Raw genomic sequence first — 25994 nt, 5'->3', positions numbered from 1 at the left:
GCCCTGCAGGATCTGATTTCTTTCCGCAGGGCCTGTAAGACAGAGTTGTTCCGCCTGGCCTTTGGCTTGGAATCAACTTGATCCCCTCCCCCTCTTTCCTTTCTCCCTTCTGTGATGCAACTCCTATTTGGGGACTTCCCTGGCTTTTTTCTGGCCCACGTAGGACCAGTTTGGATAGTTGGCCTTGATGAAGATTTGACATTTTCATTTCCCAAAAAGTTTTTGATTTCAGTTTCCACTGAAATGAGGCTGCATTTTAATGTTGTACTTTAATCTTGTTTTTTAAGTCGTATTTTAATCAATTGTTTTTATACTTGGTGTTGGCCGCCCTGAGCCCAGTCTTGGCTGGGGAGGGTGGGGTATAAATAAAATTATTATTATTATTATTAGGCGGCAGGATGATGGCCCAGGCAGGTGGCATGTGCAGGCAGACCTGCAGAACAAGTGAGCTTGTGACCCAAGCAGGCCTTTTGGGGCTCTCTCCATCTCCACTGCCACCAGACCCGGGACAGGAGATGCAAGTAGGTGGCCTTGGAATCTGTTTGCAACAAGTGCTGAGGATAACTGAATTGGAAAATGCTCTTGGCAAGACACAAAACACGTAAGCAAGGTTAGCAAGCTCGGCCCCAAACAATGCTCACAAATTCAAAAGGAGTGGACCGCACAAGGAACAGATAAGCAAATACTTCAAAGCAGACTTTCCTTGTGCACTAGGATACTTTTTAATGTGCCTAATGAAAGTCAGGCCTTCTGCCAACAGTTACCCATTATAACAGAACTCTAAAAACCACTAAAAGCTTTTTGATTCAATACCTCTATTTGTATTGTGTTCAACCAATGGCTTTTCTCTACACTTCTCCAAGATGGGGACTCACAGTGAGTTGCTAAAAGGGCTCTCTGGGCATTTGAAGAGACATTGAGTCGGCCTAATTCTAAGCAACGTATAAGCCTGGACTTTTCAGACATTATTCTAGGGCCAAACAAACATGTATGGGTGTGGGGGAACCTGCTTCTGTGATGCTCCTCCCAGCAAGTTCATTTTGCCTATGACACCTTGTGTTCTGGACGTAAAATTCAATACTACTATCAAATCAAGTTCACCAACAGGTGGTGCCAGACAATCCTACCTTCATGAAGATGTAATATTAATTTCTCAATTGCACCTTGTGCTTCCACAGATCTATGGTGCTCAAAGGATGGGTTAAAGCCGCCACAAACATGCAGTAGCCACTTAGAATGTGGCCCCTTTTATGCATTGCTGTTTGGGACAATATATTATAAGGGAAAGGCAAAGAGACAGAGCATCTGCTTTGCATGCATAAGGTCGCAGGTTCCATCCTCAAAGCTGGGCTTGAAGTCAGTGTCAACCAGCTAACATCAGCTACGCTCTGAATAATAATAATAATAATAATAATAATAATAATAATAATAATAATAACAATAATAACAATAATAATAATTTATTTATACCCCACCCATCTGGCTGGGTTTCCCCAGCCACTCTGGGTGGCTTTCAACAGAATGTTAAAACACAATCTATTACACATTAAAAGCTTCCCTAAAAAGGGCTGCCTTCAGATGTCTTCTAAAAGTCTGGTAGTTGTTTTTCTTTTCAACATCTGGTGGGAGGGTGCTCTACAGGGTGGGTGTCACTACCAAGAAGGCCCTCTGTCTGGTTCCCTGTAACCTCACTTCTCGCAATGAGGGAACCGCCAGAAGGCCCTCGGCACTGGACCTCAGTGTTCGGGCAGAACGATGGGGGTTTAGACCCTCCTTCAGGTATGCTGGGCCTGCTTAGCAACTCCAGACAGTAGCTGATTCCTGCCGAAAAGGCAGAGCTTGAAGTTGGTGCCAATCAGCTGATTGGCAGCATCTTCAAGCTCTGCTTGCATCAAATGGGATCTTCGAGCGATGCTGCCAAGGTAAAATGGCTTACCTGGCATCATTGTGAAATCAGATGACTGACAGGTAGGCAGCCCCATCTCTCTCTCTCTCTCTCTCTCTCTCTCTCTCTGTGTGTGTGTGTGTGTGTAGATGCTAAGGATCCATCTAACCCAACAGCCAAGTCTTATTCCCAACCTCTGGGCTATAGGACTGGAACTGAACTGGGAAGACTCAGATTGAAATTCCTGCTCAGCCATGAATCTTATGGGGTGACGCTGGGTGGGTGAGTTGCTCTCTTGTCAGCCTAACCTACATCCCAATATTTCACTGATGATAAAATGAGGAGTGAGAGCACACCATGTGTCGTCGTTGCTACCTTTCCTCGGAGGAGTTCAATGTGATGCACATTGTCCCCCATCCATTGTATCCCTGTTTAGGGAAGTTTTTAATGTTTGATGTATTGCGGTATTTTAATATTTTGTTGGAAGCCGCCCAGAGTGGCTGGGGAAGACCAGCCAGATGGGCGGGGTATAAATAATATATTATTACAGTGGTACCTCAGGTTACATACACTTCAGGTTACAGACTCTGCTAATCCAGAAATAGTGCTTCAGGTTAAGAACTTTGCTTCAGGATGAGAACAGAAATCGTGCTCTGGTGGCACGGCGGCAGCAGGAGGCCCCATTAGCTAATGTGGTGCTTCAAGTTAAGAACAGTTTCAGGTTAAGTACGGACCTCCGGAACGAATTAAATACTTAACCTGAGGTACCACTGTATTATTATTATTATTATTATTATTATTATTATTATTATTATTATTACACAGCAACCCTGTCAGGTAGGTCAGCCTGAGAGCGAGTGGCCCAAAGGAATGTGAACTTCTGGTCTTAGTGCTTTAACTGCATTTTTTTAATATAAAAAAACTGTATTAACTGTCATGTGTTTCAACCAGCTTGTTTTACTGTATATTTTAATTGAGGATGTTTTAGTGCTCTGATGGACTTATTACTGCGCATTTCAATTATGCATGTTTTTATAATCGATTTTATATAGTTGTAAACCACTTAGAAGGCATTTTGGCGTGCAAGCAGTATATTTAAAAATACATAAAGGATTTCATATGCTGCTGCCCTGAACTACTTCGTGGAAGAATGGGATAAAAATATAACAATGAAGTCCTGGTTTTAATGACTGCCAGAAGCGCTGCATCTACTGTACCTTCTGGCAGAGCAAGGCACCAAATACTGGAAGGGGGCAGGGAGGGAGAGCAAGTTGCTGGAGGCCAGGGCACCAGGCTTCATTTGCAAAACAAGCCTGACGCCCTCAAATGTGGTGGAAGAGGGGACTGCCCTGCACTGATAGTGTTAAGACTCAACTGCCAATCCAGTTGGCTTACGTGTGTGAAACGAAGAGGATGCCATCTTGTACTTTGCTCCTGGCAGCAAACATGCTTCAGGCCGGCCTTGACGAACTGCACTGAGACTCGGCAACTTCATGGAAATCCCGACTAAAGAATTAGGGCAAGAGAAACTGATGGACTATGCAGAACTGGCAAAATTGACACATAAATTACGGGACAAGGATAACTGTGACTTTAAAGAGGAATGGGAACCTTTTAAGGTAAAGGTAAAGGGACCCCTGACCATTAGGTCCAGTCATGACCGACTCTGGGGTTGCGGCGCTCATCTCGCTTTATCGGCTGAGGGAGCCGGCATACAGCTTCCAGGTCATGTGGCCAGCATCACTAAGCCACTTCTGGCAAACCAGAGCAGCACACGGAAATGCCATTTACCTTCCTGCCGGAGCGGTACCTATTTATCTACTTGCACTTTGACATGCTTTCGAACTGCTAGTTGGCAGGAGCAGGGACCGAGCAACATGAGCTCACCCCGTTGTGGGGATTAGAACCGCCGACCTTCTGATCGGCAAGTCCTAGGCTCTGTGATTTAACCCACAGCGCCACCCGCGTCCCCTGGGAACCTTTTACAAAGTATCTAAAGATGCAACAAAGTGAATTGGACTCCTTGGCAGGCTTTGAATAAACACTCACAAACTCTTTATTGATAAGAATCAGTTAGATAAATTAAGGACTTATACAATTCTGTAACATGCAGAGAATAGCATTTATAGAGAAACCAGAGATTGGAACTGAGGGAAATCGGGGGCGGGGGGCGGGGAGGGGGGTTGTTTTATGTGAGAGAGGGGGGAAATGGGGGGGAGAATTAAGGATGATATGTTTTAAGATAATATGTTTTGTTGAATTACTTAATAATTTATTTATTTATTTATTTAAAAAAAGAGACTCGGCAACTTCATTTTCCAGGGCCAGAAAACCCAATGAAACACCTACCCAGGTCAGCAAAGGGCTCCTCCAGACAACCTATTTATCAAACATTAATCCTGATTTGCTTGCACAAAGCTTACATGGAGGTTAGATTATATCCACTCTTTCCTGAGCATTCCCTCAGATGTGTTTGCAGGGAGCTAGTAGTAGTAGTAATAATAATAATTCATTATTTATATCCCACCCATCTGGCTGGGTTTCCCCAGCCACTCTGGGCGGCTCCCAACAGAATATTAAAACCACGATAAAACATCAAACATTAAAAACTTCCCTAAACAGGCTTGCCTTCAGATGTCACCCAAAAGTCAGATAGTTGTTTATTTCCTTGACAGCTGATGGGAGGGCATTCCACAAGGTGGGTACCAGTACTTAGAAGGCCCTCTACCTGGTTCCCTGTAACCTCACTTCTCGCAGGGAGGGAACCGCCAGAAGGCTCTCGGCGCTGGAGCTTATCCAACACTGAGCACTCCTTCTGGTTTGAGTGGGGGCTGTTTATCCATCCTGCAAATCATGTGCTCATTCTACACTTTTCAATGCATTTTGCTGTCACTTTCCTAACTGCAAAATGTATATTTCTTCTTAAACGTGGATGTGTTGCTCTAGGGAAACTGTGCTTTAATCCACTTTAATTGTACAAGCCTAAATTTCCCAGTATGCCTGTTATGTACTAAGCTTGGATCCTAGAACAATAGACAAGCAGGATCCTAGAATGCAACGACTGATTGGCTTGCAGGAAAAGACCAATCAGGCTCCAGGAGGAAGTTAATCAGCCTATTAGGCTGGTAGGATTGTAGAATACAACAACTGATTGGCTTGCAGGAAAGACCAATCAGGCTCCAGGAGGAAGTTAATCAACCTGTTAGGCTGGTAGGATTGTAGAATGCAACAACTGATTGGCCTGCAAGAAAAGACCAGTCAGGCTCCAGGAGGGAAGCAGAATCAGCCAATCAGACGGAACTCATTGTGTAAATAATGTATATAAAAGCCTGAGGTTTGGGGGGCAATTCAATCACTGTTTTACAAGCTGCAATAAAGAGCATGAAATCACTACAGAGCTCCAAGTATATTTCAATGAAGTAGAATCCCTCCTGAAAAATCCTGCCCGTCTGGAGACTCCCCCCAAACGCACAGAATGGGCTGCTAGCAACATACCCCCTAAGAAACGAGTCGTACTGCATACCGAACCAGAAAGGAATCGCTTCCACTGAGCCTGAGAACTACAGCAAGAATCTGACCTTCTGGGGAGAATTTAAGTTATTAAACTCTCAGTTGTAGGTCATTGCTGCTGGAGTGTAACATTCTTTGGGGTGTGGGGGCTTTTTCTGCGCAGACATCAGATTCCTAGCAGAAGAGTGGAATGTATTTTGAATGTGTTTTGGACCTCCTTCAGCTGGTGTCTTCCCGCCTCTGCCTCCCGAGGGCATCCAAGACACAGCTGCAGACACATCGAAAGGTAGTACTGGGCAGGGCTCCAGTTGAAACGGTGCCATAGGAAAGGACCACCAGCCAAGGGCTGAAATCCCCTTCCTAAGCAAAACTTCATAGCCTTTAAACGCCGGGTAGGGAGTGTACATGTTGTGCTGATCCCCATGGAGGCTCTGTTAACAATGATAATTTCCTACAGCCCCCCTGGGGTCTAATTGATAAGTGGAGAGGGTGATTTCCCAACAGTAAACATAGTTTTTCAGCTGCAACTCTGCTCTCCTCCTCTGCTCCAAAAACAATACAAAGCAAAGCCGCTGAACTGCCAGACATTTATTTTCACAGCTAAACATCACTGGGAGCAAGCCAGAAATCTCTGTTTTATTTACTTTGACTCGGATGCTCTATCTAGCCTCGTGGAATAGCCAGCATGCAAGCGGGAGTCCTTCCTTCTTGAAACCAGTTGGCTGCTACTGGGAGGTCAGGTCGCAAAATGCAGAACCACATGGCTGGATGCAGACCTCTTCTTCCAAATGATACTCATACAACCCTGGAAATGGACGTGTTTTATTTATATCCCGCCTGCCTCCCAGTGAAGGACCAAGGAGGCGCACCACAGAAATTAAAACAGATACAATTAAAAATAAAAGCTAAAGGACCCCTGACAGTTAAGTCCAGTCACAGACAACTCTGGGGTTGTGGCGCTCATCTCGCTTTACAGGCCAAGGGAGCCGGCGTTTGTCCACAGACAGTTTTTCTGGGTCATGTGGCCAGCATGACTAAGCCGCTTCTGGTGCAATGCAACACCGAAACCAGAGCAGCGCACGGAAATGCCGTTTATCTTCCTGCCGGAGTGGTACCTGTTTATCTACTTGCACTTTTTTGACGTGCTTTCAAACTGCTAGGTGGGCAGGAGCTGGGACCAAGCAACGGGAGCTCACCCCGTTGCGGGGATTCGAACTGCCGACCTTCTGATCGGCAAGCCCAAGAGACTCAGAGGTTTAGACCACAGCGCCACCTTAGTTGACGATACAATTAAAAGCACACAATAAACCTAAACAAGAAAAAGCAATTAAACAAGTAACCCTAGGAAAAGCACTGAAAACACTTAAAACCATTCAAAAGCATGCGCATGCGTGACATTCAGCCTCAGAAGATGTTGCCACAACAGCCAGTTAGCGGCCCAAGGTCTATTGCAAGAAAAAAGGCTATGCTTGCTGGCAAATGTCTACAACTTTATTAACATCCATCTACAACTTCACTAGCATCTCTCGGCAATATAGAACAAGGAAATACATGGCATCCAAATAAGCATGCCCCATTTTCTAGATTGCAGAGGAATATATACTTGGAAGCTAGTTTTGTACGTGTAGAAGTGAGCTGTAGCAATGCAATCTCTAGTGAAGTGGTTTACTGGCTGCAGCACCGCAAACCTCTTGCACACACGGAATCAAATGAGAGCAGCTATTTTTCTCTGCCAAACGCCGGAGTTCTGCAATCCATTTGATTCATTTCACTTCCCCTTCCTCATTGCTGCGAGACTCTCTGTCTGCTCCTCATCAAAATAGAACCATAGAATCTTAGAGCTGGAAGCAGCGGCGTAGCGTGGGTTGTCAGCACCCGGGGCAAGGCAAGTAATTTGCACCCCCTAACCCGGGGCAAGGCAAGTAATTTGCGCCCCCTAACCCGGGGCAAGGCAAGTAATTTGCGCCCCCTAACTCCTAACCTGCCGCCGCTGCCAGCTTCTTCTTGCTGCTGCCTGGTCTGGTGTGGTTCTCTCCCGTGCTCAGCGCTGCGCTGGGCGGCCGCTACACTGTCCCTCCCCCAGATAGTCCCTTGCTCTCTCTCCACACCGCACGCCTGGCACCCCCCCCTCGACAGTGGGTGGCGACCCAGTGGCTCGGATCGGATTCGCACTGCCAGCACTGCAGTGAGAGAGAGTGAGTGAGCCAGGTAGGGGCAGAGAGCTGCGAGTGCGAGTGCGCCCCCCCCCCCGATCTTGCGCCCGGTGCGGCCGGCCCCCCCTGCACCCCCCACGCTACGCCACTGGCTGGAAGGGACCCAAGGGACATCTATTGCAACCCCATGCAATGCAGGGAATAAGCCACGTGTGTAATATAAAACAAGTGAATAAATTTGCATATGTTACAGAAGTACTCACCTCCTCCAAAAGGTGCCCATATAACCCTGCGGATAGACTTCACCCAGTCCTCCATGTCATTCTGAGTGCTTGCCATAAGGAGGTATGTTTCATGGTTTGCTGTCATCCGCTCTCTGTCTCCGCCTATGAGAGAAGAGGGAACCTGCATTAAGGAACACTCGCACTTTGCAACCCAAATTCTCCTATGCAATCCAAAGTGGGTAGCAGTATGGTGTAGTGGTTAGAGTGCTGGACTAGAACCTGGGAGACCAGTGTCCAAATCCCCACTCAGGCCCCATCTGCACTCTGTGGGGGAATGGTAGCTCCCTACAGGGCAGATGAGTCCTCAGTCATGAACCTCACTGGGTGACACTGGGCCAGTCAGTGACTCTCAGTCTAACCTACCTCACAGGGTTGTTGTGAAAATGCAATGAGGAGGGGGAGAGTCATTTACACCACCTTGAGCTTCTTGGAGGGAGTGTGGGATATAAATATAATAAGGTAAAGGGACCCCTGACCATTAGGTCTAGTCGTGGATAACTCTGGGGTTGCGGCGCTCATCTCGCTTTATTGGCCGAGGGAGCCGGTGTACAGCTTCTGGGTCATGTGGCCAGCATGACTGAGCCGCTTCTGGCGAACCAGAGCAGCGCACGGAAACGCCGATTACCTTCCCGCCGGAGCAGTACCTATTTATCTACTTGCACTTCGTGCTTTCAAACTGCTAGGTTGGCAGGAATAAATGTAATAAATAAAAACAAAAATAACAGAAGCAGAATATCACATATAAGAAAGTACAGATATAATAATAGAATTGTAGAATTGGGAAGGCATCCCAAGAGTTATCTAGTTCAATCCTTTGCAATGCAGAAATCTTTTGCCCAGTGTGGGGCTCAAACCCACAACCTTGAGATTAAAAGTCTCATGTTCTAACCACTGAGCTAATCCCAAATTCAGATAGCAGAGTTATTAAGAACAGATTAAACTTCTCATAATATGAAAAATACACTTTAAAAAGTAGCAAACAAACAAACAAGAAAACAAGAAAACTCTTTTGGTTTTGCTGCAAGAAGCTATCACAGCGCCCTATCTGGAAATGAAATCAGTGGGATTCTTAGCCCCCTTTGGCTTAAATACTTGTGTGTGTGTGTGTGTGTGTGTGTGTGTGTGTGTGTTTCAATCTGGAGGTGGAAAAAGGGTGGTGATTGTGGTGGTGAAAGTGATGTTGCATATAATGAAACTTCTATTACATATTGTCAGGGGTTTAGGAGCAGAGGCAAGGGCAAGGGAGGAAACAGAGAGCGAAGGGGAGGAGGCAGAAGAAAAGATGAGTGATGACGACGACCCGAGATCTCCGAGTCTTTCCAGTGAATCAGAGGATTCACAGAAAGGAGCACCAGTGGCCAGGGCAAGGGGGGAGTCTAGGGGGGCACCCCAGGAAGATAGAGCCAGAGGGGACTCAGAGGAGAGCAGTTGGAAATCGGGACCAGCGTCACCGCCAGAGAGCAGGGAAGAGGAAGGGAGCCAGGGGGCAAGCGCTGGCAGCTCACCACAGGAGGGAGGGCACGAGTCAGGAGTGGCCACACCTCCATCGGGGAGCGAAGAAACGGTTAAGCGGAAAGTGGAAGGTTGGGCGCGCGCGCCAAGTTCAAATGCAGAGGAAGGCGGCGCAGTAAGCAGCCCGGAAAGGGAGCCAGGTCCTAAAGCCCGGCGCAAGGAGACAGGAGGGTCCGGGGGGTCAGCGTCAGAAGAATCCCGGAAGGAAGAGACCCCGGGGGGTAGAGGGACCCAGAGGAGGACAGTCAGGCGGAAAAGGTGGAGCCGGGCTAGGATATTAAGTTGGTGCACACGGGGCGGAGACTCAGACGGAGCTTCGCCGATCTAGCTACTAGACGTAGAGTTGCACGCAGCAGCGTGAGAATGGAAACTGTAACTCAATAAAGACTTTTACTTAATGATCGCTGGCTAGCGTGATCCTCTGTGAGCTAGGATCTTCAAGCAGCTCTGACAGTAAGCTCCGTCTCTGCTTGTGGGCATCTACAGCCTCGAGGAGGGGAGAGAAGCAGGTGCCTACCAGCGAGCTCACGAACGGCAGCCGACATGACGGCTGAGCAGCAGATAGCGGAACTCAGAGAAGCAGTGTCACAACTGAATGCAGCGGCTCTCGCATCCAGGAAGAGAGAGGAGGAGGCAGCTGCCGCCTGCAGGGATCTCCAGGTCAGGTTAGACGTGCTGACAAAGCAGACACCCAGGCAGGAGGGAATTGGGTTGGCGAGACGAACAGGCGGTCTGGTCTCTCACTTCGATGGGAACCTGCAACAGTATCCCAACTTTAGAGCAGACGTACTGTGCGCACTGCAACTGCTGAATAAAGACTTTAGAGATGAGCAAGAGAAAGTGGGATTCATCATGTCCCATTTGCATGGGGATGCTAAAGCATGGCTGCGCAATTTATGGAGAGATAAGGATCCGGCGCTCCAAAATGCGGATGCCTTTATTAAAGCGATGGATGGGTGTTTTTTATCAAGCATTGACGTGGATCTTGCCCGGAAGGAGGTGCATGGACTAAGGCAAGGGAGGGCCAGCGTGAGGCAGTACCATGCCCGCTTTTTCGCTTTGGTCAGTGCCCTGGAATGGGACAGAGATTCGGCCCCTGTAAGAGACCTCTTTTGGGAGGGGCTGCACAGCTCGATTAAAGATGAGATCGCGAGGGGGGAGAGACCCCGGACCACCCAGGAGGTCGTTCAGAGGGCACTGGCAGTGGGGGTGCGGCTGGAAGAACGTCCGTGGAGCAGGGACGAAGGGCGTGGAGGGCGCGAACCAGCCAGGGGCTCCTCCTTTCTTCCCAGAGAAGCAGCGCGTGCACAATCCACGCCTCCGCCAGGAGGAGGAGCGGAACCTATGGAGGTTGGAGGTGCAAGGGCTCAGTCAGCAACCAGAGCCCTAGCACCGGCAGCAGTGAAAGCGAAGCCTCCTAGAGGGAACAGGAAGTGTTACGTCTGTGAGGAGCCAGGGCATATGGCGAAAGAGTGTCCCCAGAGGCTCCACAAGCTCACTGCAGCCTCAGCAATGGTGACTGCAGCAACGCAGCAAGGAGGACCACAGCAGGGAAACGACGCAGTCTGGCTGGAGGAAGAGGCCCTGGGGCCTGGCCAGACGTGTTAGTGACGCAGTCCCCAGAGATTTTACAGCCCGTGAACCCCCTCCCGCCCAAACCAGTAGTGAGGCTCACCGCATCTCTCCAGCTGCCCAATGGAATCACCATGGACGTGCCAATCACTGTTGACTCGGGCAGCAATGCGGACTTTATAGGGCAGGACTTTGTCGACAAACACGCTATACAGTTGCTGCCGGCCACACTGCCCCTGCAGGTTGTCACGGTGGATGGCAGGGAGCTGCTCGGGGGGCAAGTGGTGAAGCAGACGCCACCGATGGCGATGCGACTTGGGAATCACAAAGAAATCATCAGCTTCAATGTCACTCAACTATCGGATACGCCCATTGTATTGGGAATGAGTTGGCTGGACAAGCACAGCCCAACGCTGGCTTGGTACCAGAGGCAGCTGATCTTCGGCTCTTCCTTTTGTGCTGAACACTGCATCGTGCCCCGGCAGGAAGGAGAGGAAGAGGAGTCACAGCTGCTGCTAGGCACGCTGCAAGCGATTCCCCACAAGTACGCAGAATTTTTGGAAGTTTTCTGCGAGAAGGAGGCAGACAGGCTACCCCCTCACAGACCATATGACTGCAAAATTGACCTGCTGCCGGGGGCGGCGCTGCCTAAAGGGAAACTGTATTCCATGTCAGAGGACGAACTGCAAGAACTCAAAGAGTTCATAGATCATAATTTGGAGCGCGGTTTCATCCGAGTGTCCAAGGCAGCGGGGGGCAGTCCTGTATTCTTTGTTAAAAAGCGGGACACGCCCCAAAAAAGACTGGTAGTGGACTATCGCATTTTAAACAATGGGACCAAGCCATCGGACTTCCCCATGCCCCGAATCGACGACCTCCTGGCGAAGGTGCGGAAGGGAAAAGTGTTCACCAAGTTAGACCTGCGAGGGGCGTACAACCTCATTCGCATGCGGGAGGGAGATGAGTGGAAGACGGCCATGTTCACGCCACTGGGTACCTACGAATATAGAGTTATGCCTTTTGGATTGCAAAATGGCTCCCACGTTTTTCAAGCTTTCATGCATCACGTGTTGGCGGGACTTCTCTACAAGACGTGCGTCTGTTTCTTAGATGACATCCTGATCTTTTCGGAATCGCAGCAGGAGCATGACGGACACGTCAAGGAAGTGCTGAGCAGGCTAAAGCAACATAGGCTCTACGCCAAGCTGGAGAAGTGCCAATTTGACGTGACGGAAGTGGATTTTCTGGGCTACAAGCTGTCTGACAAGGGGCTCGCCATGGACAGCGCCAAGGTTCGAGCGGTATTGGATTGGAAGAGTCCACGCAACCGGAAGGAGGTCCAACGGTTTGTCGGCTTTGCGAACTTCTATCGCAAGTTTATCAAGGGCTTCGCTATGCAGACAGCGGCCATCACAGACACGCTTAGCTCCAAGAAAAAGAAGTTCGTTTGGACAGAGCAGGCGGAGCAGTCCTTTCAGGCACTCAAGCGTCTCTTCGCGTCGGAAGAGCAGCTGCTTCATGTCAACCCCAGCAGGCCGATGAGGGTGGAGACAGACGCCTCGGACAGAGCCGTGGGGGCGGTCCTGCTGCAAAAGGACCCGCAGGGGGTGTGGCGACCGGCAGCGTTTTACTCCAGGAAGCTCAGCAAGTCCGAGCAGAACTACACCATCTGGGACAGGGAGTTGCTGGCCATTCATGCAGCGTTCAAAGCGTGGAGGCACTTCCTGATCGGCGCCAAGCACACGGTGCAGGTTTGCACGGACCACAAGAATCTGGAGCACTGGCGCACGGCACAGTTCCTAAACCAGAGGCAGATACGTTGGGCTGAGTTCTTTGCGAACTTCGACTTCCGCATAGAGTATGTCCCGGGGGACACTAACATAATGGCGGACGCTCTCTCCCGTAAGCCACAGTATCTGGAGGACGCAACGCCAGCGGCCGCCATGCACATCTTCGCACCAACAGTGTGGGCGTGCGCCGCGGCAACCGTGGACCTGGAGGCGGTGCGACGAGCGTTGCAGGATGACTCCTTCGCGCAAGCAAAGATGGCAGAGGTGCAAAGGGGCAAGGCAGCGGCCGACGGTTTCCAGCTACGAGATGGATTGCTCATCCGTAAAGGGGCCATCTACGTGCCGGGAGACGACCTTCGCGCCAAGGTGCTGCAGCAGCTGCACGACGCGCCCACTGCCGGGCACTTTGGCAAGGAGAAGACGGTGGAATTAGTAGCCAGGGATTTCTGGTGGCCTGGAATGAGAGGGGAGGTCGCAGACTACGTGGCGAGGTGTGACACCTGCCAGAGGGCCAAGCCAGTGCACAGACCACCGGCCGGACTGTTGGAACCGCTGCAAACTCCGGTCGAACCTTGGGAAAGGGTGGCCCTGGACTTTGTCACGGATCTGCCCAGCTCGAGGGGCAAGACGGCAGTGCTGGTGGTGGTGGACCTGTTTTCCAAGATGGCACATTTCATTCCGTGTGCTAAGGTGGCCACGGCGGAGCAAACCGCCAAACTGTTCATAGACCACGTGTTCAAGGTTCACGGTCTGCCACGGTCTATTCTGTCCGACCGGGGGTGGCAGTTCATCTCGAATTTCTGGCAGAAGCTGATGGGCTTCCTGAACGTCAAGATCAACCTGGCGTCGGCGAGACACCCGCAGACCAACGGGCAAGCGGAGCGGGTCAATGCCATCATGCAGCAGTACCTGAGATGTTATGCAAATCAACAGCCTGCGACGTGGGTGGATTACCTGCCGCTGGCCGAGTTCGCCTACAACAACACGAAGCACGTGTCCACGGGGGTCACGCCGTTCTTCGCCAACAACGGGAGGCACCCCAGAACCTTCCCGGGACTGGAAAGAATGGGGGAGGGGGAGCCGCAGACAGCAGATGCGTTCGCGTCGGAGCTGCAGGAAGTCCACGATCAGCTGAGGCGCCACCTGGAGCTGGCCAAGCACGCATACAAGGTACAAGCGGACAAACACAGAAGGGTTGGCGAAGAGCTCCACGTGGGAGACTGGGTCTGGTTAGCAGCCCACGCAGTGCCGGCCAGGTCGTTGGCCAAGAAGAAACTAGGGCATAAACAACTGGGGCCCTACCAAGTCGAAGAGCAGGTCAACCCGGTAGCTTTCAGACTGGCACTTCCGGAGGGTTCCAGAATGCATCCGGTGTTCCACAGATCGGTGCTCACTCCCTACAAGGCACCGCACAGGTTCCAGGAACCCGGAATGGCGCCGAGTCCGGTCAGAGACAGAACAGGGCACGCGGGAGTGGCACAGAAGGAGCGCATCAACGAAGTCACGGAGATTTTGGACTCCAGATGGGGGGAAGAGGGGGTAGAATACTTTCTCGCCAAGGAGGGCACCCCGGCCAGTGCGAACAGCTGGGTGCCGGGCTACGCCTTGGACGAACCTCTGCTCAAAGACGAGTTTCATGCCCTCTTCCCACATAGACCTATGCCAGCAGACTTTTTCGACGACTGGCTTTTCACGCCCACGCTTTCGGCCAGCACGTTCCGGGGGTTCGACTCGGACGAGGACCCGACACGAGACATCCGTTCCCCGGAGGGGTCACCCTCGGGATCTGCATCAGAACCCTCGTATTGGTGGGACGATAGACCAGAGGAGCAGTTCCGCAGAAAGTGGCTGGAATGCCCAGGACGAGCAACGCCGCCAGGAGGAAGTGAGGGAGAGACGGACATGGACGTTTTCGGGGACGACCCTGGTTTCGAGCACGGCGGCACAGAGATGGAAGCGGAGGTGACCGTCGTCGACGAGAGCAGGGAGGAAGACCCGGGAGACTTCAGATGGAGGCCCGCCACGGGAAGCGAACGATATCCGACGTTCGTCCCTTTGCAACAGCAGCACCCAGCTCCAGCACCGGAAGGAGGGGAGGGGGGAATGGGGGGCTTCGAGGGGGGGATGGATGTCAGGGGTTTAGGAGCAGAGGCAAGGGCAAGGGAGGAAACAGAGAGCGAAGGGGAGGAGGCAGAAGAAAAGATGAGTGATGACGACGACCCGAGATCTCCGAGTCTTTCCAGTGAATCAGAGGATTCACAGAAAGGAGCACCAGTGGCCAGGGCAAGGGGGGAGTCTAGGGGGGCACCCCAGGAAGATAGAGCCAGAGGGGACTCAGAGGAGAGCAGTTGGAAATCGGGACCAGGGTCACCGCCAGAGAGCAGGGAAGAGGAAGGGAGCCAGGGGGCAAGCGCTGGCAGCTCACCACAGGAGGGAGGGCACGAGTCAGGAGTGGCCACACCTCCATCGGGGAGCGAAGAAACGGTTAAGCGGAAAGTGGAAGGTTGGGCGCGCGCGCCAAGTTCAAATGCAGAGGAAGGCGGCGCAGTAAGCAGCCCGGAAAGGGAGCCAGGTCCTAAAGCCCGGCGCAAGGAGACAGGAGGGTCCGGGGGGTCAGCGTCAGAAGAATCCCGGAAGGAAGAGACCCCGGGGGGTAGAGGGACCCAGAGGAGGACAGTCAGGCGGAAAAGGTGGAGCCGGGCTAGGATATTAAGTTGGTGCACACGGGGCGGAGACTCAGACGGAGCTTCGCCGATCTAGCTACTAGACGTAGAGTTGCACGCAGCAGCGTGAGAATGGAAACTGTAACTCAATAAAGACTTTTACTTAATGATCGCTGGCTAGCGTGATCCTCTGTGAGCTAGGATCTTCAAGCAGCTCTGACACATATAAAGAAACTTCACATATTTAGGTCGCTCCTAAATGGAAGATATTGGAGTACCCCAAGCATTTGCCCATGTATGTGCACAGAAAATAGCCGATCCTTTTGAAAGGAGATTGCAGTGCACAACCAAACTATTATTACTGTATAATTATAGGATTATTGTATAATCTTATAAAGTTATATAATCTTGGAAGGGGCATGGCTGCAATGACCACGAAGAGACCCTGCACTTCTGAATTTGGACTTTGTAACTTACAAAGCAGCTCTCTATCCCTTGGAAGCTAGGAAGATTAGGGCGAAAGAATTAGATAAACCCCCTGCAAAGGGGACTCAGGGATTTAATTTGTATATTTTATATGAGAATTACCTCTTACCCTATGTAACAAAGCATTTTAGTAGACTTGACGCTGGCCACTAGCCATGTCCTTTGGCTAGTGCAATAATGTTTATGGTGGTGACTTCTGAATTTGCCACTACACAATGACTGAAACTGCAAAAGGTATTTGTGATTTAGCTAACATCTGTGTCCCAGCATCATGCACAAGGTAGCAACCGATGAGCAGGAACTAAGCACTCACTGAAGTCCCATACATGGAACACACTCAGTATTGAGGAAATTGGTTTCAGAGTCATCTTAAGACTCACCGTAAATGCACTGCATGAAATGAGTAAACAAATGCCATTCCCAGAAAAGAATAAACCATTAATGGCTGGGGCCCTCCTGAGGGGTGATTTACAGATTCTACAGCAATATCCTGCTCTGTCATCCTACAGTTCTGCCAGGAACATCGGCCGGCAATGACTCCAAATGATAGCTGTTTCAAATGCATTCCTGACAAAGAGGAAAGCACTATTGGCCACTAAACGGCTCCTTTTACTCAGCACTTAATCTCCGCGAATGGAGGTGGTGTCCAATTTTTCGACCCTCTGATGTCTGTTCGGTTGGGTGCTACGCAGCAGAATGGTACTGGCACTTCATATTTATAACCTGGGCAGAAAACGCAACGATTCTGGCAAATCCCTACCAGGCACCGTGTATATCCCTTTCTTCCACTTACAAAAAGCCGGTTGTATTCACACAGCTACAAAAAGGTACATGTGTGGCTATGAGCCCTGAGAGCAGCCATGTGGAGACGCAATCATCCCTGGCAGAATTTCTGAAACAGCGCCCATGCCTTTTGATGCTGCGACAGCAGCGTTATGCACAGTTTAGTAGCTCAAACCACAGGATACAGCAAGTACTCCTTATGGCACTGCAATGTGGCGAAACAACTAGAAAGCATAACAAAGTAGTGCGCCAAATTGCAGCCCAGAGCCCACAAGTGGCATGCAGACCCATGTGCCTTGTTCAGGGATGGCACATCCCATTTCTCTGCTTGAGGAGAAAAGCCCACATTGGCTCAGGACCGCATACCTCAAGGACAGCCTCTTTCCATATGAGCCTATTCGGACCCTGAAATCATTTTCTGAGGCCCTCCTTTGTGTGCCTCGTCCTCGAGAGGTCCGGAGTGTGGCAACACGAGAACGGGGCCTTCTCTGCAGTGGCTCCCCGTCTGTGGAATGCTCTCCCCAGGAAAGCTCACCTGGCGCCTTCATTATACACCTTTAGGCACCAGGCAAAAACATTCCCTTTTAACCAGGCCTTTGCCTGACCTGATCTACATCCCATACCCTTTAAAATGTGGCTCTTTTGGGGGGCTGGTGTTACTGGATTATTGTTTTTATTTTGATTTTATATATTGTGATCTTTTTTTGTGAACTGCCCTGAGACCTCTGGGTATAGGGCAGTTGTTGTTGTTGTTTAGTCGTTTAGTCGTGTCCGACTCTTTGTGACCCCCTGGACCAGGGCACGCCAGGCACTCCTGTCTTCCACTGCCTCCCGCAGTTTGGTCAAACTCATGCTGGTAGCTTCGAGAACACTGTCCAACCAATAGGGCAGTACATAAATTCAATAAATAAAAAGGAATGGATGAATAAACCTTTGTGGCTAATAGCAGCTTGGGAGGGTTTCTTTTTTTAAGTATTGCAGCTGGATAGGGAAGTGTGACTACGTGTTCAACTTGATAGAGGACCGTCCTCTGTTTGAAGGGGGTCCTCTGTTTGAAGGTCTGTCTGGTCCAAGTCTAGTTTAAAGGGAAAGTTGCTAAGAAGGGGCCTGGAAGTTGGACATCAACAGTTGCACATAGGTCACCTGGTTACAGTCTTCCCCATTATGGTGAGATGCATCAGGTGTCTATTTAAATTTTAGCAATCATGTCCATATACTTCTAAATTAGCACACACAATTTTAATGCAAATATGTGACCTCACCTGTCTTCATTTTTTTGGTGATGTGTCTCCTCTTTGTTTGACCATGCATAATTGGCCCTAAGTGCTCACTGGAAGGACAGATCGTGAAGCTGAGGCTCCAATACTTTGGCCACCTCATGAGAAGAGAAGAGTCCCTGGAAAAGACCCTGATGTTGGGAAAGATGGAGGGCACAAGGAGAAGGGGACGACAGAGGACGAGATGGTTGGACAGTGTTCTCGAAGCTACCAGCATGAGTTTGACCAAACTAAGGGAGGCAGTGGAAGACAGGAGTGCCTGGCGTGCTCTGGTCCATGGGGTCACGAAAAGTCGGACACAACTAAATGACTAAACAACAACGAAGTTAAAGCTCCTCTCTCTGTGTGCTGCTGCTTCAGTGAAAACATCTCTCTGTGCCTATTATTAACAATGTAGTTGCTAATGGCTCTTCCCACATGATGTTAAAATTGACCCTGAAACACTATTTTTTTCCTGGTTGCTAGGTCAGTTTCAGTTCCTGCATCCAGAACCTCTTTGCTTCCCAGAATCCCAGCCTCTTTATCCAGGGCCTCTTTTTTTGGTTACAACAATGATCTTTCAGCACAGTGCAAATGAAGAGAGGTATTGGGTGCAATTTCTTTGCTAATTTCCATCCCACTGAAGGACAGCTGTGCATGAGACCACTGTATTTTAATACTTTGTTGGAAACCGCCCAGAGTGGCTGGGGAAACCCAGCCAGATGAGCGGGGTATAAATAATAAATTGTTATTATTATGAGCTGGGCATTACTAAAACTCTTTCTATAATTTTTCCTGCTGAAGACTTCTGTGGAATCCAAATGCTTGCATATCTTTACTTTCAATAAGAATTTGGTCCAAGATGGGGTCGAGGAAAAGAAACATTTCCATATTCTCCGTGCCGTCAAGCCTTGTTTGGTACAATGCTTGGATTCATCAAAGAAAACTGCAGATGTCACTAAGAAATTTGGAATGAAGGGGCGTAACTGACCTGTCCTCTATTGCTCTCTTCTTATTATATTCTTTCTCCCACCCTTAACCTTGCAAAACGGTTTATAAGTAACTCATTCCAGCTGCTTATCCTCTCTCTTGCAAACTCAGATGCACTCCAATGGTTCAGTAAATAGCAAGTGGAGAGCTGGTGTGCTTCTTGAGCAATGCTGACTCTGACCAGCTCGGCGTACTTTTGCGCAACCAGCTGGCACCACTCAGATGTGAGCAAAAGTATTTGAGGATCTCCTGCCAAGCAAACGAAAAAGCACAACCATAGACATCAATGGAAGTACAATACCAAAGGTGACATGGAGAAACCTTTACCTGCATTCGCAATATTGTACTTTAGATACAATATTCGCAATATTGTACTTTAGATACAATATTCGCAATATTGTACTTTAGATACCCTGTGCACTGAACAAGAGGAACTTGTTGAAATGAGCATGGGCTTGTTTCTCAATTTGTCAAGCCCAAACAGCTTCCTTGCATTTTTCCCTCCTGCTGTTAAGCGCACATAGGGAGAAAGTAAATCCTTGTCTAATTTTTAAAATAAAATCAAGCGTGATTTTTACCTGCCTGAAAAGGACATGTTTGTGTGTTCTTTGAAGGGACTGACAGGGAATAAAGGGGTCTTCTGGCAGCTTAAAGGTGATTTGTTGTTGCATAAGCTGTTTGTGAACTGAAGTCCACTTCGTCAGCTGCAAATACAGTGGTACCTTGGGTTAAGTACTTAATTCGTTCCGGAGGGCCGAACTTAACCTGAAACTGTTCTTAACCTGAAGCACCACTTTAGCTAATGGGGCCTCCTGCTGCTGCCGTGCCGCCGGAGCATGATTTCTGTTCTCATCCTGAAGCAAAGTTCTTAACCTGAAGCAAATTTCTGGGTTAGCATAGTCTGTAACCTGAAATGTATGTAACCTGAACCGTATGTAACCCGAGGTACCACTGTAAAGGGCTTGGCAGATTGTATACCTATCCCTGTGCATATGAATCCAGGAATATTGAGGAAGAAAATTGCAAATAGTAGAGCCAAAAGGCTGTGGAATTACAGACTGGCATTTCTAGGCAAAGCTCAAATAGACCCGGTGACCATTTGCTAATATAAAAATGGGTGATGATGCCCCATCTTGCTCTCCACCACCTCACCCAAAGCTGCTCCCCCTCTGAGGTATTTCAGATAACAATAATAATATAATAAGTATTTATTATTTATACCCTGCCCATCTGGCTGGGTTTCCCCAGCCACTCTGGGTGTCTCCCAACAGAATATTAAAAATACGATAAAGCATCAAACATTAAAAACTTCCCTAAACAGGGCTGCTTTCAGATGTCTTCTAAAAGTCAGATAGTTGCTTATTGCCTTGACATCTGATGGGAGGGTGTTCCACAGGGCGGGCGCCACTACCGAGAAGGCTCTCTGCCTGGTTCCCTGTAACCTCACTTCTTGCAGTGAGGGAACCGCCAGAAGGCCCTTGGCACTGGACCTCAGTGTCTGAGCTGAACAATGGGGGTGAAGACGCTCCTTCGGGTATACTAGGCCAAGGCCGTTTAGGGCTTTAAAGCTCAGCAGATCCAAGCATATAAAGTAAAACATGCATCTAGAATTGGGTAGGGAAAACTTTGAGATATTGTATTGGGGGGGGGGAGCTGAGCAAGCCAGGGAAGGGGTTGAAGTCTCGTCTGTCACTGCCCCACTTGCTCCCTGTTTGCTTTAGCAAGGCTTTAGTTTTGAGGTTTTCTTACACATGAACTGTTCCACGTCACTGAGCCCCCCTAGGAACCCCAATTCTTCCCCCCCTTACATAACCTTAATTGTGATGACCTTGAGCCATCAAGACTGAAGGGTCATTCAGAATGTGTCATCTTCCACCTACAGACGAGTTTTGATGCCAATAGAGAGCTGTTTAACATTTCGCCTGGAAGGCACACCGGCTCCTGCAGGCGTTCTGAAATTTGTCTGGTTAATTTTGTAAGGTATTTTCATTTGCGGCTCTCGCTGTTCCTGGCCTGCTTTATTGATTTATTGCACTTGTAATTTTGCCGCTGGATTGTTTTTGACACTGATATTGTTTTTCTGATTTTATGGTGTTAGGGAAACCCTCGGAGGAGAATTTGGGAGAGAAATTGAGGAAGATAAATTAAGAAAATGGTGATGCCTTCTGGCAATAGGCTTGCATCCATTGCTGCATAATCCTAAAGAAACAGCCCCCCCCCCCGCCGAAATATGCATTGTCCTTTATCTTTCTTCTGCATGGCAGCCATGCCCTTCTGCTTCCCAGGAATATTATTTTGCCCAAGATAACAGGGCTGTACCATTTCAGAGCAAGCCTACGATTAATTTTTCTTGACATCGCAGACGCAATAGTTGCAGCAAGAATCCATAGCTCATTTTTCAGGCCTTTTGCTGTTCTGACCCTCAAGCTATCGCCTCTGCTGAACAAGACCTTCTAGAGAAACACAACTGCTCAGCTGCTATTTCTTCCAACATGCACCTCTGCAGCTTGGGTTTTCTCTGTCTGTGGCAGGGTTGCAAATTAGACCTGCTACAGAGAGGGAAAGGGAAAGGGACCCCTGACCATTAGATCCAGTTGCGGACGACTCTGGGGTTACAGTGCTCATCTCGCTTTATTGGCCAAGAGAGCCAGCGTACAGCTTCCAGATCATGTGGCCAGCATGACTAAGCCGCTTCTGGCGAACCAGAACAGCGCATGGAAATGCTGTTTACCTTCCCGCCAGAGCAGTACCTATTTATCTACTTGCACTATGTGCTTTTGAACTGCTAGGTTGGCAGGAGCAGGGACTGAGCAATGGGAGCTCACCCCGTCGTGGGGATTCGAACCGCCGACCTTCTGATCGGCAAGTCCTAGGCTCTGTGGTTTAACCCACAGCGCCACCCTTACAGAGAGGTATCAATATAGAATTTGGGGTCCAGCGTTGCTTCCTTGGTGACATTTCAGTGACCACCCTATCTTGGAATCAAGCCTGGGGTGGGGAGCACTGAAAGAAAATCTGATCAACAGTTTCTAGGTATACCCTGATGCTTAGAGTAACCACTTACCCACGTAGCCAAAAAGTGGGAATGCATCATCAAAAAAATAGAAGACATAGATTTGCATAAAAGCTAGGTGGAATACCATAGACTTCTTACAGCGGCTAGATTAAATGTCCTTGACTCTGCGATATTGTGGGGAAGGTACAGGGGAGTACCATACGCCCAGAGAACCTGTCATTGTGCCATGGGTGTGGTTGAGTCCAAAGAACACATTCTCTTGACTTGCCCTTCTTATGCAGAGCGTGGACAAAATTTTATAGACCCACTCCTATGTCAATCTAGCTTCCTATCCGGAGAAAACCAGGTTTTACACTTGCTGAATAACGTCACTAGAGCTATACCTTCCTTGGTGGCCAAGTTTCTTTTTTTAGCTTTTAAGCGTCGCAAGGCTTTAATTGATTGTATTGATACGGGGCTATCTGTTTAGCCCATTTTAGTGTTGGCTAAGTTCTAAAATCTTCCTGGAGCTTTTAACTGTGTATTGACAAATGTACTTTTTTCTGACTGACGGTCGAATAAAAGGTTGTTGATGATGATGATGCATAAAAGCTAGCCCAGTAGGAACCCAATGCTCAATGACCTGGGCATGTTGACTGAACTTGATAGGAGGGGAGACCAAAAACATGACAGAAGAGGAAATGGGATAGAGTGGCTCAAATATGAAGGCAGAGCCAGAAGTATAAATATTTAAAGGCTCTATTCATTCACTCTCTTGCCAGCTAGTGTCCACCTGTTCTCTTTCTCTTTGACAGACCGGTGACAACCTATTCACTCAGCCTGGGCACCCTACTGCACGAGAAGGAAGCGCTTTGGAGGTTCCCACCCCACGTATATTTTGTGGCAGAGTTCCACCTGCATAAACTAATAATAACAACTTCATGCTGTGGGATTCATCCCTGGGGTTTCCAAGCAGCAGCCCACATATCAGACCCAGACTTGTTTCGCTTCGGCAAAGCGACAGCATTGTGTGGCTTCAGACCATGTCCGCGATGAACACATCTGTTCCCCCGATATCCTGCCCTTGCAGATGATGACATGTTCCAGACTGCAACTGTGCTATCATCAGAAAGGAGAAAGTGATGTCCTTTCAGAGCAGGCAACTTGAGAAGGCATTGTGCCAAAAAACAGAGCCCACAAGCGCATTAAAAAGTCAAGGTGTTAAGCATGCAGAAAATATTCAAGAAACATTTCATAAGTTCAGCAGGGGCCCAAATGCCAGCAATTTGCCCTTATAAATGAAAGGCAAAGACAGAGGGATGGAGCCCTGAAAAGGCCAGGAGTATTTCTGGAGCACAATTAAAAATAAATACATTCTTAAATGGGGACGGTCCCCCAGACACACAAAAGAACACACCCCCCCCAAAAAGACCCCTCACCCCACTGGAATATTTTCTGGTATCTTTTGATTTGCAAACATACTATCTCCTTGAGAACGTCTCTAAAGTTATGGGCTTGTAATAAATTACTTACAAGAAGGTGATAGAAGCTGAAAATGTGTTTTAAATGTTTTACTGAATTTTAATACTATGTTGTAGGTTAGTCCAAATGTATTCGATCCTATAAACTTTAATAAAAGTGTTAATAATAATTAAAAGGTGAGGAAGGCTAGGATTGCAGCAAAAGCTGATGCAAACTAAGGGTTTCAGCGAAGAGAGAATAACCCAAAAGGTTGTTTTAGATGTGCAAGACTGTTGATTTCCCCATGTCTCAGTTATTCTAAACCCAAATCACATTTTTTCCCAGGTTAACTTTCAATTCCATTTGGATCTCATGCCAGAACTTTGATCTTATAAAGCACATAAGGGCCAGTTTGGGACTAGGAACCCTTTAAAACAAAACAAAACAAAACAAAATCACAGTTTATCCCCAGGGAAACAAAGTTGGTGAAGTAATTTATAATTGCTGTTAATCCCCTTATTCTCCTTGTTTGCCAAGAGAATGCAGGTTTCACTAATATACCTGCTAATTAGCTAAAAGCTTCTGCTAATACGTTTTTACTTGTAACTAATTTTCTGGTAGTTCAAATCTATTTGATAATTAAAGTGTTTGAACTGTTGTTACTGATAATGCATTTAAATATACACAGCTATGTATATCTATCCACAACGCAGAAGGCAGATTTGTCATTTTATGGCTACCATTTCTGGCAGTGTTTATTTTTAATTTCAGCAGTACTGTTCAGGACCTGTGGAGATGCTGTCTTGAAAAGACCTCTTGTCTCCTCTTGCTCACCTTTTTCAAAACAAAACTTCTCAGTTGTTGTAACCTTCCCACACATGAGTTTTTCCATCCCCTCAATCATTTCAGTTCCCCTTTCTGAGCCTCTACAATAGCCTTTTTCCTGCTCTACAATACCATTTCTGAGGTGAGGCCATAAGAACTGTACACAATATTGTACATTGGAGAGGTAGCTATGAAGGCTTTTTGTGGGTAGGCTCCCATACAAGATTTTGAACCCGGCAGGACCACTATTTGAAACCAGACCCTCCAAGTGTCCTTATTTTCCAGAGACAGTTCCAGATTTACAGAAGCTGTCCTGGTTTCTGATGTGATATCTGAATGTCCCGCTTTTCCTTAGGACGCCCCTATTTTCACTGGAGAAATGTTGGAGAGGATTGAGTTATGCAACTCCTCAGCCAATGAAAGAAGTAACTGTATTATGTTTAGTAAAGGTAAAAGGTAAAGGACCCCTGGACGGTTAAGTCCAGTCAAAGGCAACTATGGGGTTTTGGTGCTCATCTCGCTTTCAGGCCGAGTTGAACTGGCATTTGTCCACAGACAGGTTTCTGGGTCAAGTGGTCAGCATGACTAAACCACTTCTGGCACAACTGGGACACCGGGATGGAAACCAGAGTGCACAGAAACACCGTTTACCTTCCTGCCACATTGGTACCTATTTATCTACTTGCGCTGGCGGGCTTTTGAACTGCTAAGTTGGTGGGAGCTGGGACAGAGCAACAGAAGCTCACCCTGTTGCAGGGATTCGAACCGCCGACCTTCCAATCAGCAAGCCCAAGAGGCTCAGTGGTTTAGACCACAGCGCCACCTTTTGTATTACGTTTAGAAGACATCTTAAGGCAGCCCTGTATAAGGAAGGTTTTTTAAAATGTTGAGTGTTTTATTATGTTTTTATATATGTTGGAAACCGCCCAGAGTGGCTAGGGCAACCCAGTCAGATGGGTGGGATATGATGATGATGATGATGATGATGATGGAATAGGGCGTCCCTGTTTTCATTGCCAAAATGTTGGAGGGTTTGCTAAACCAGATGGAGTGCTTGCCATGCTAGAGCAAGCTCCCTGTGTCAGACCTTCTCTCTTTTTTATTTTTATTTTTTAAATGATATTTATTAATATTTCACAAACAATAAAAACAAAACCCAACATTTAAACATTCAAAGACCTCCTCTCTTTTTAAATTTTTTTTATACTTTTCAAGTTTATACATTTTGTTAGTTTTACAATCAATTTAACATTTCAAAGATTAACTTCCTTCCCCCTCTTTCTGCGGTTCCTTAAATTTATTTTTTTAATATCTTCTGCATATCCAAATTCATTTAATCTGCTCATTTAATTATCTACTTTAAATATATACTTTTATGAAACTGAAGGTTATGACACTTCCAACGTTTTCATCTGTTTGCAATTTATCTGTAAATATTCAATAAACCATTTCCATTCTTTTATAAAAAAAAGTTTGTTATCTTGATTTCTTATTCTTCCAGTAAGTTTTGCCATTTCTGCATTTTCCATAAGTTTTTGTATCCATTCTTTCTTTGCTGGGACTTCTGCTTCTTTCCACTTTTGGGCAAGTAGCATACATAAATAAATTTCTATAAAATTTAGGTAGTTCTGTCCCTAAAATTCCCCAAAGACAAACTTCTGGGTTTTTTTTGTTTTTGTTTTACAAAAGTTACTTTGAACATCCTTTCCAATTCATTGTACAGTTGTACCTTGGTTCTCAAACAAAATGTGTTCTGGGAGTCCATTCGACTTCCGGAACTGTTCAAGAACCAAGACATAGCTTCCAATTGGCTGCAGGACATTCCTGCA

General features: G+C 47.9%; 1 protein-coding gene across 7 annotated transcripts in view; it reads right to left on the bottom strand.

The window, feature by feature from the left end:
- Positions 1-25994, bottom strand: part of ARHGAP24 (Rho GTPase activating protein 24) — a 408313-nt gene that overhangs the window by 62659 nt on the left and 319660 nt on the right. For 6 of the 7 annotated variants that reach the window (XR_014515543.1, XM_083458713.1, XM_083458714.1 and 3 more), the window contains one exon: positions 7812-7934. Coding sequence is in view for 6 of the 7 variants with exons in the window: in XM_083458713.1 (XP_083314839.1) it covers positions 7812-7934 (123 nt within the window). In the remaining variant the exon portion in view is untranslated. Of the gene's footprint in view, positions 1-7811; positions 8333-25994 lie in introns of all 7 variants that reach the window. The other variant, XM_083458719.1, reaches the window with a different exon arrangement.

This window comes from Podarcis liolepis (assembly GCF_965112155.1).
Source record: "Podarcis liolepis genome assembly, chromosome: 9".
Classification (NCBI taxonomy): domain Eukaryota; kingdom Metazoa; phylum Chordata; class Lepidosauria; order Squamata; family Lacertidae; genus Podarcis; species Podarcis liolepis.
This window is presented reverse-complemented; position numbering and strand designations above follow the sequence as displayed.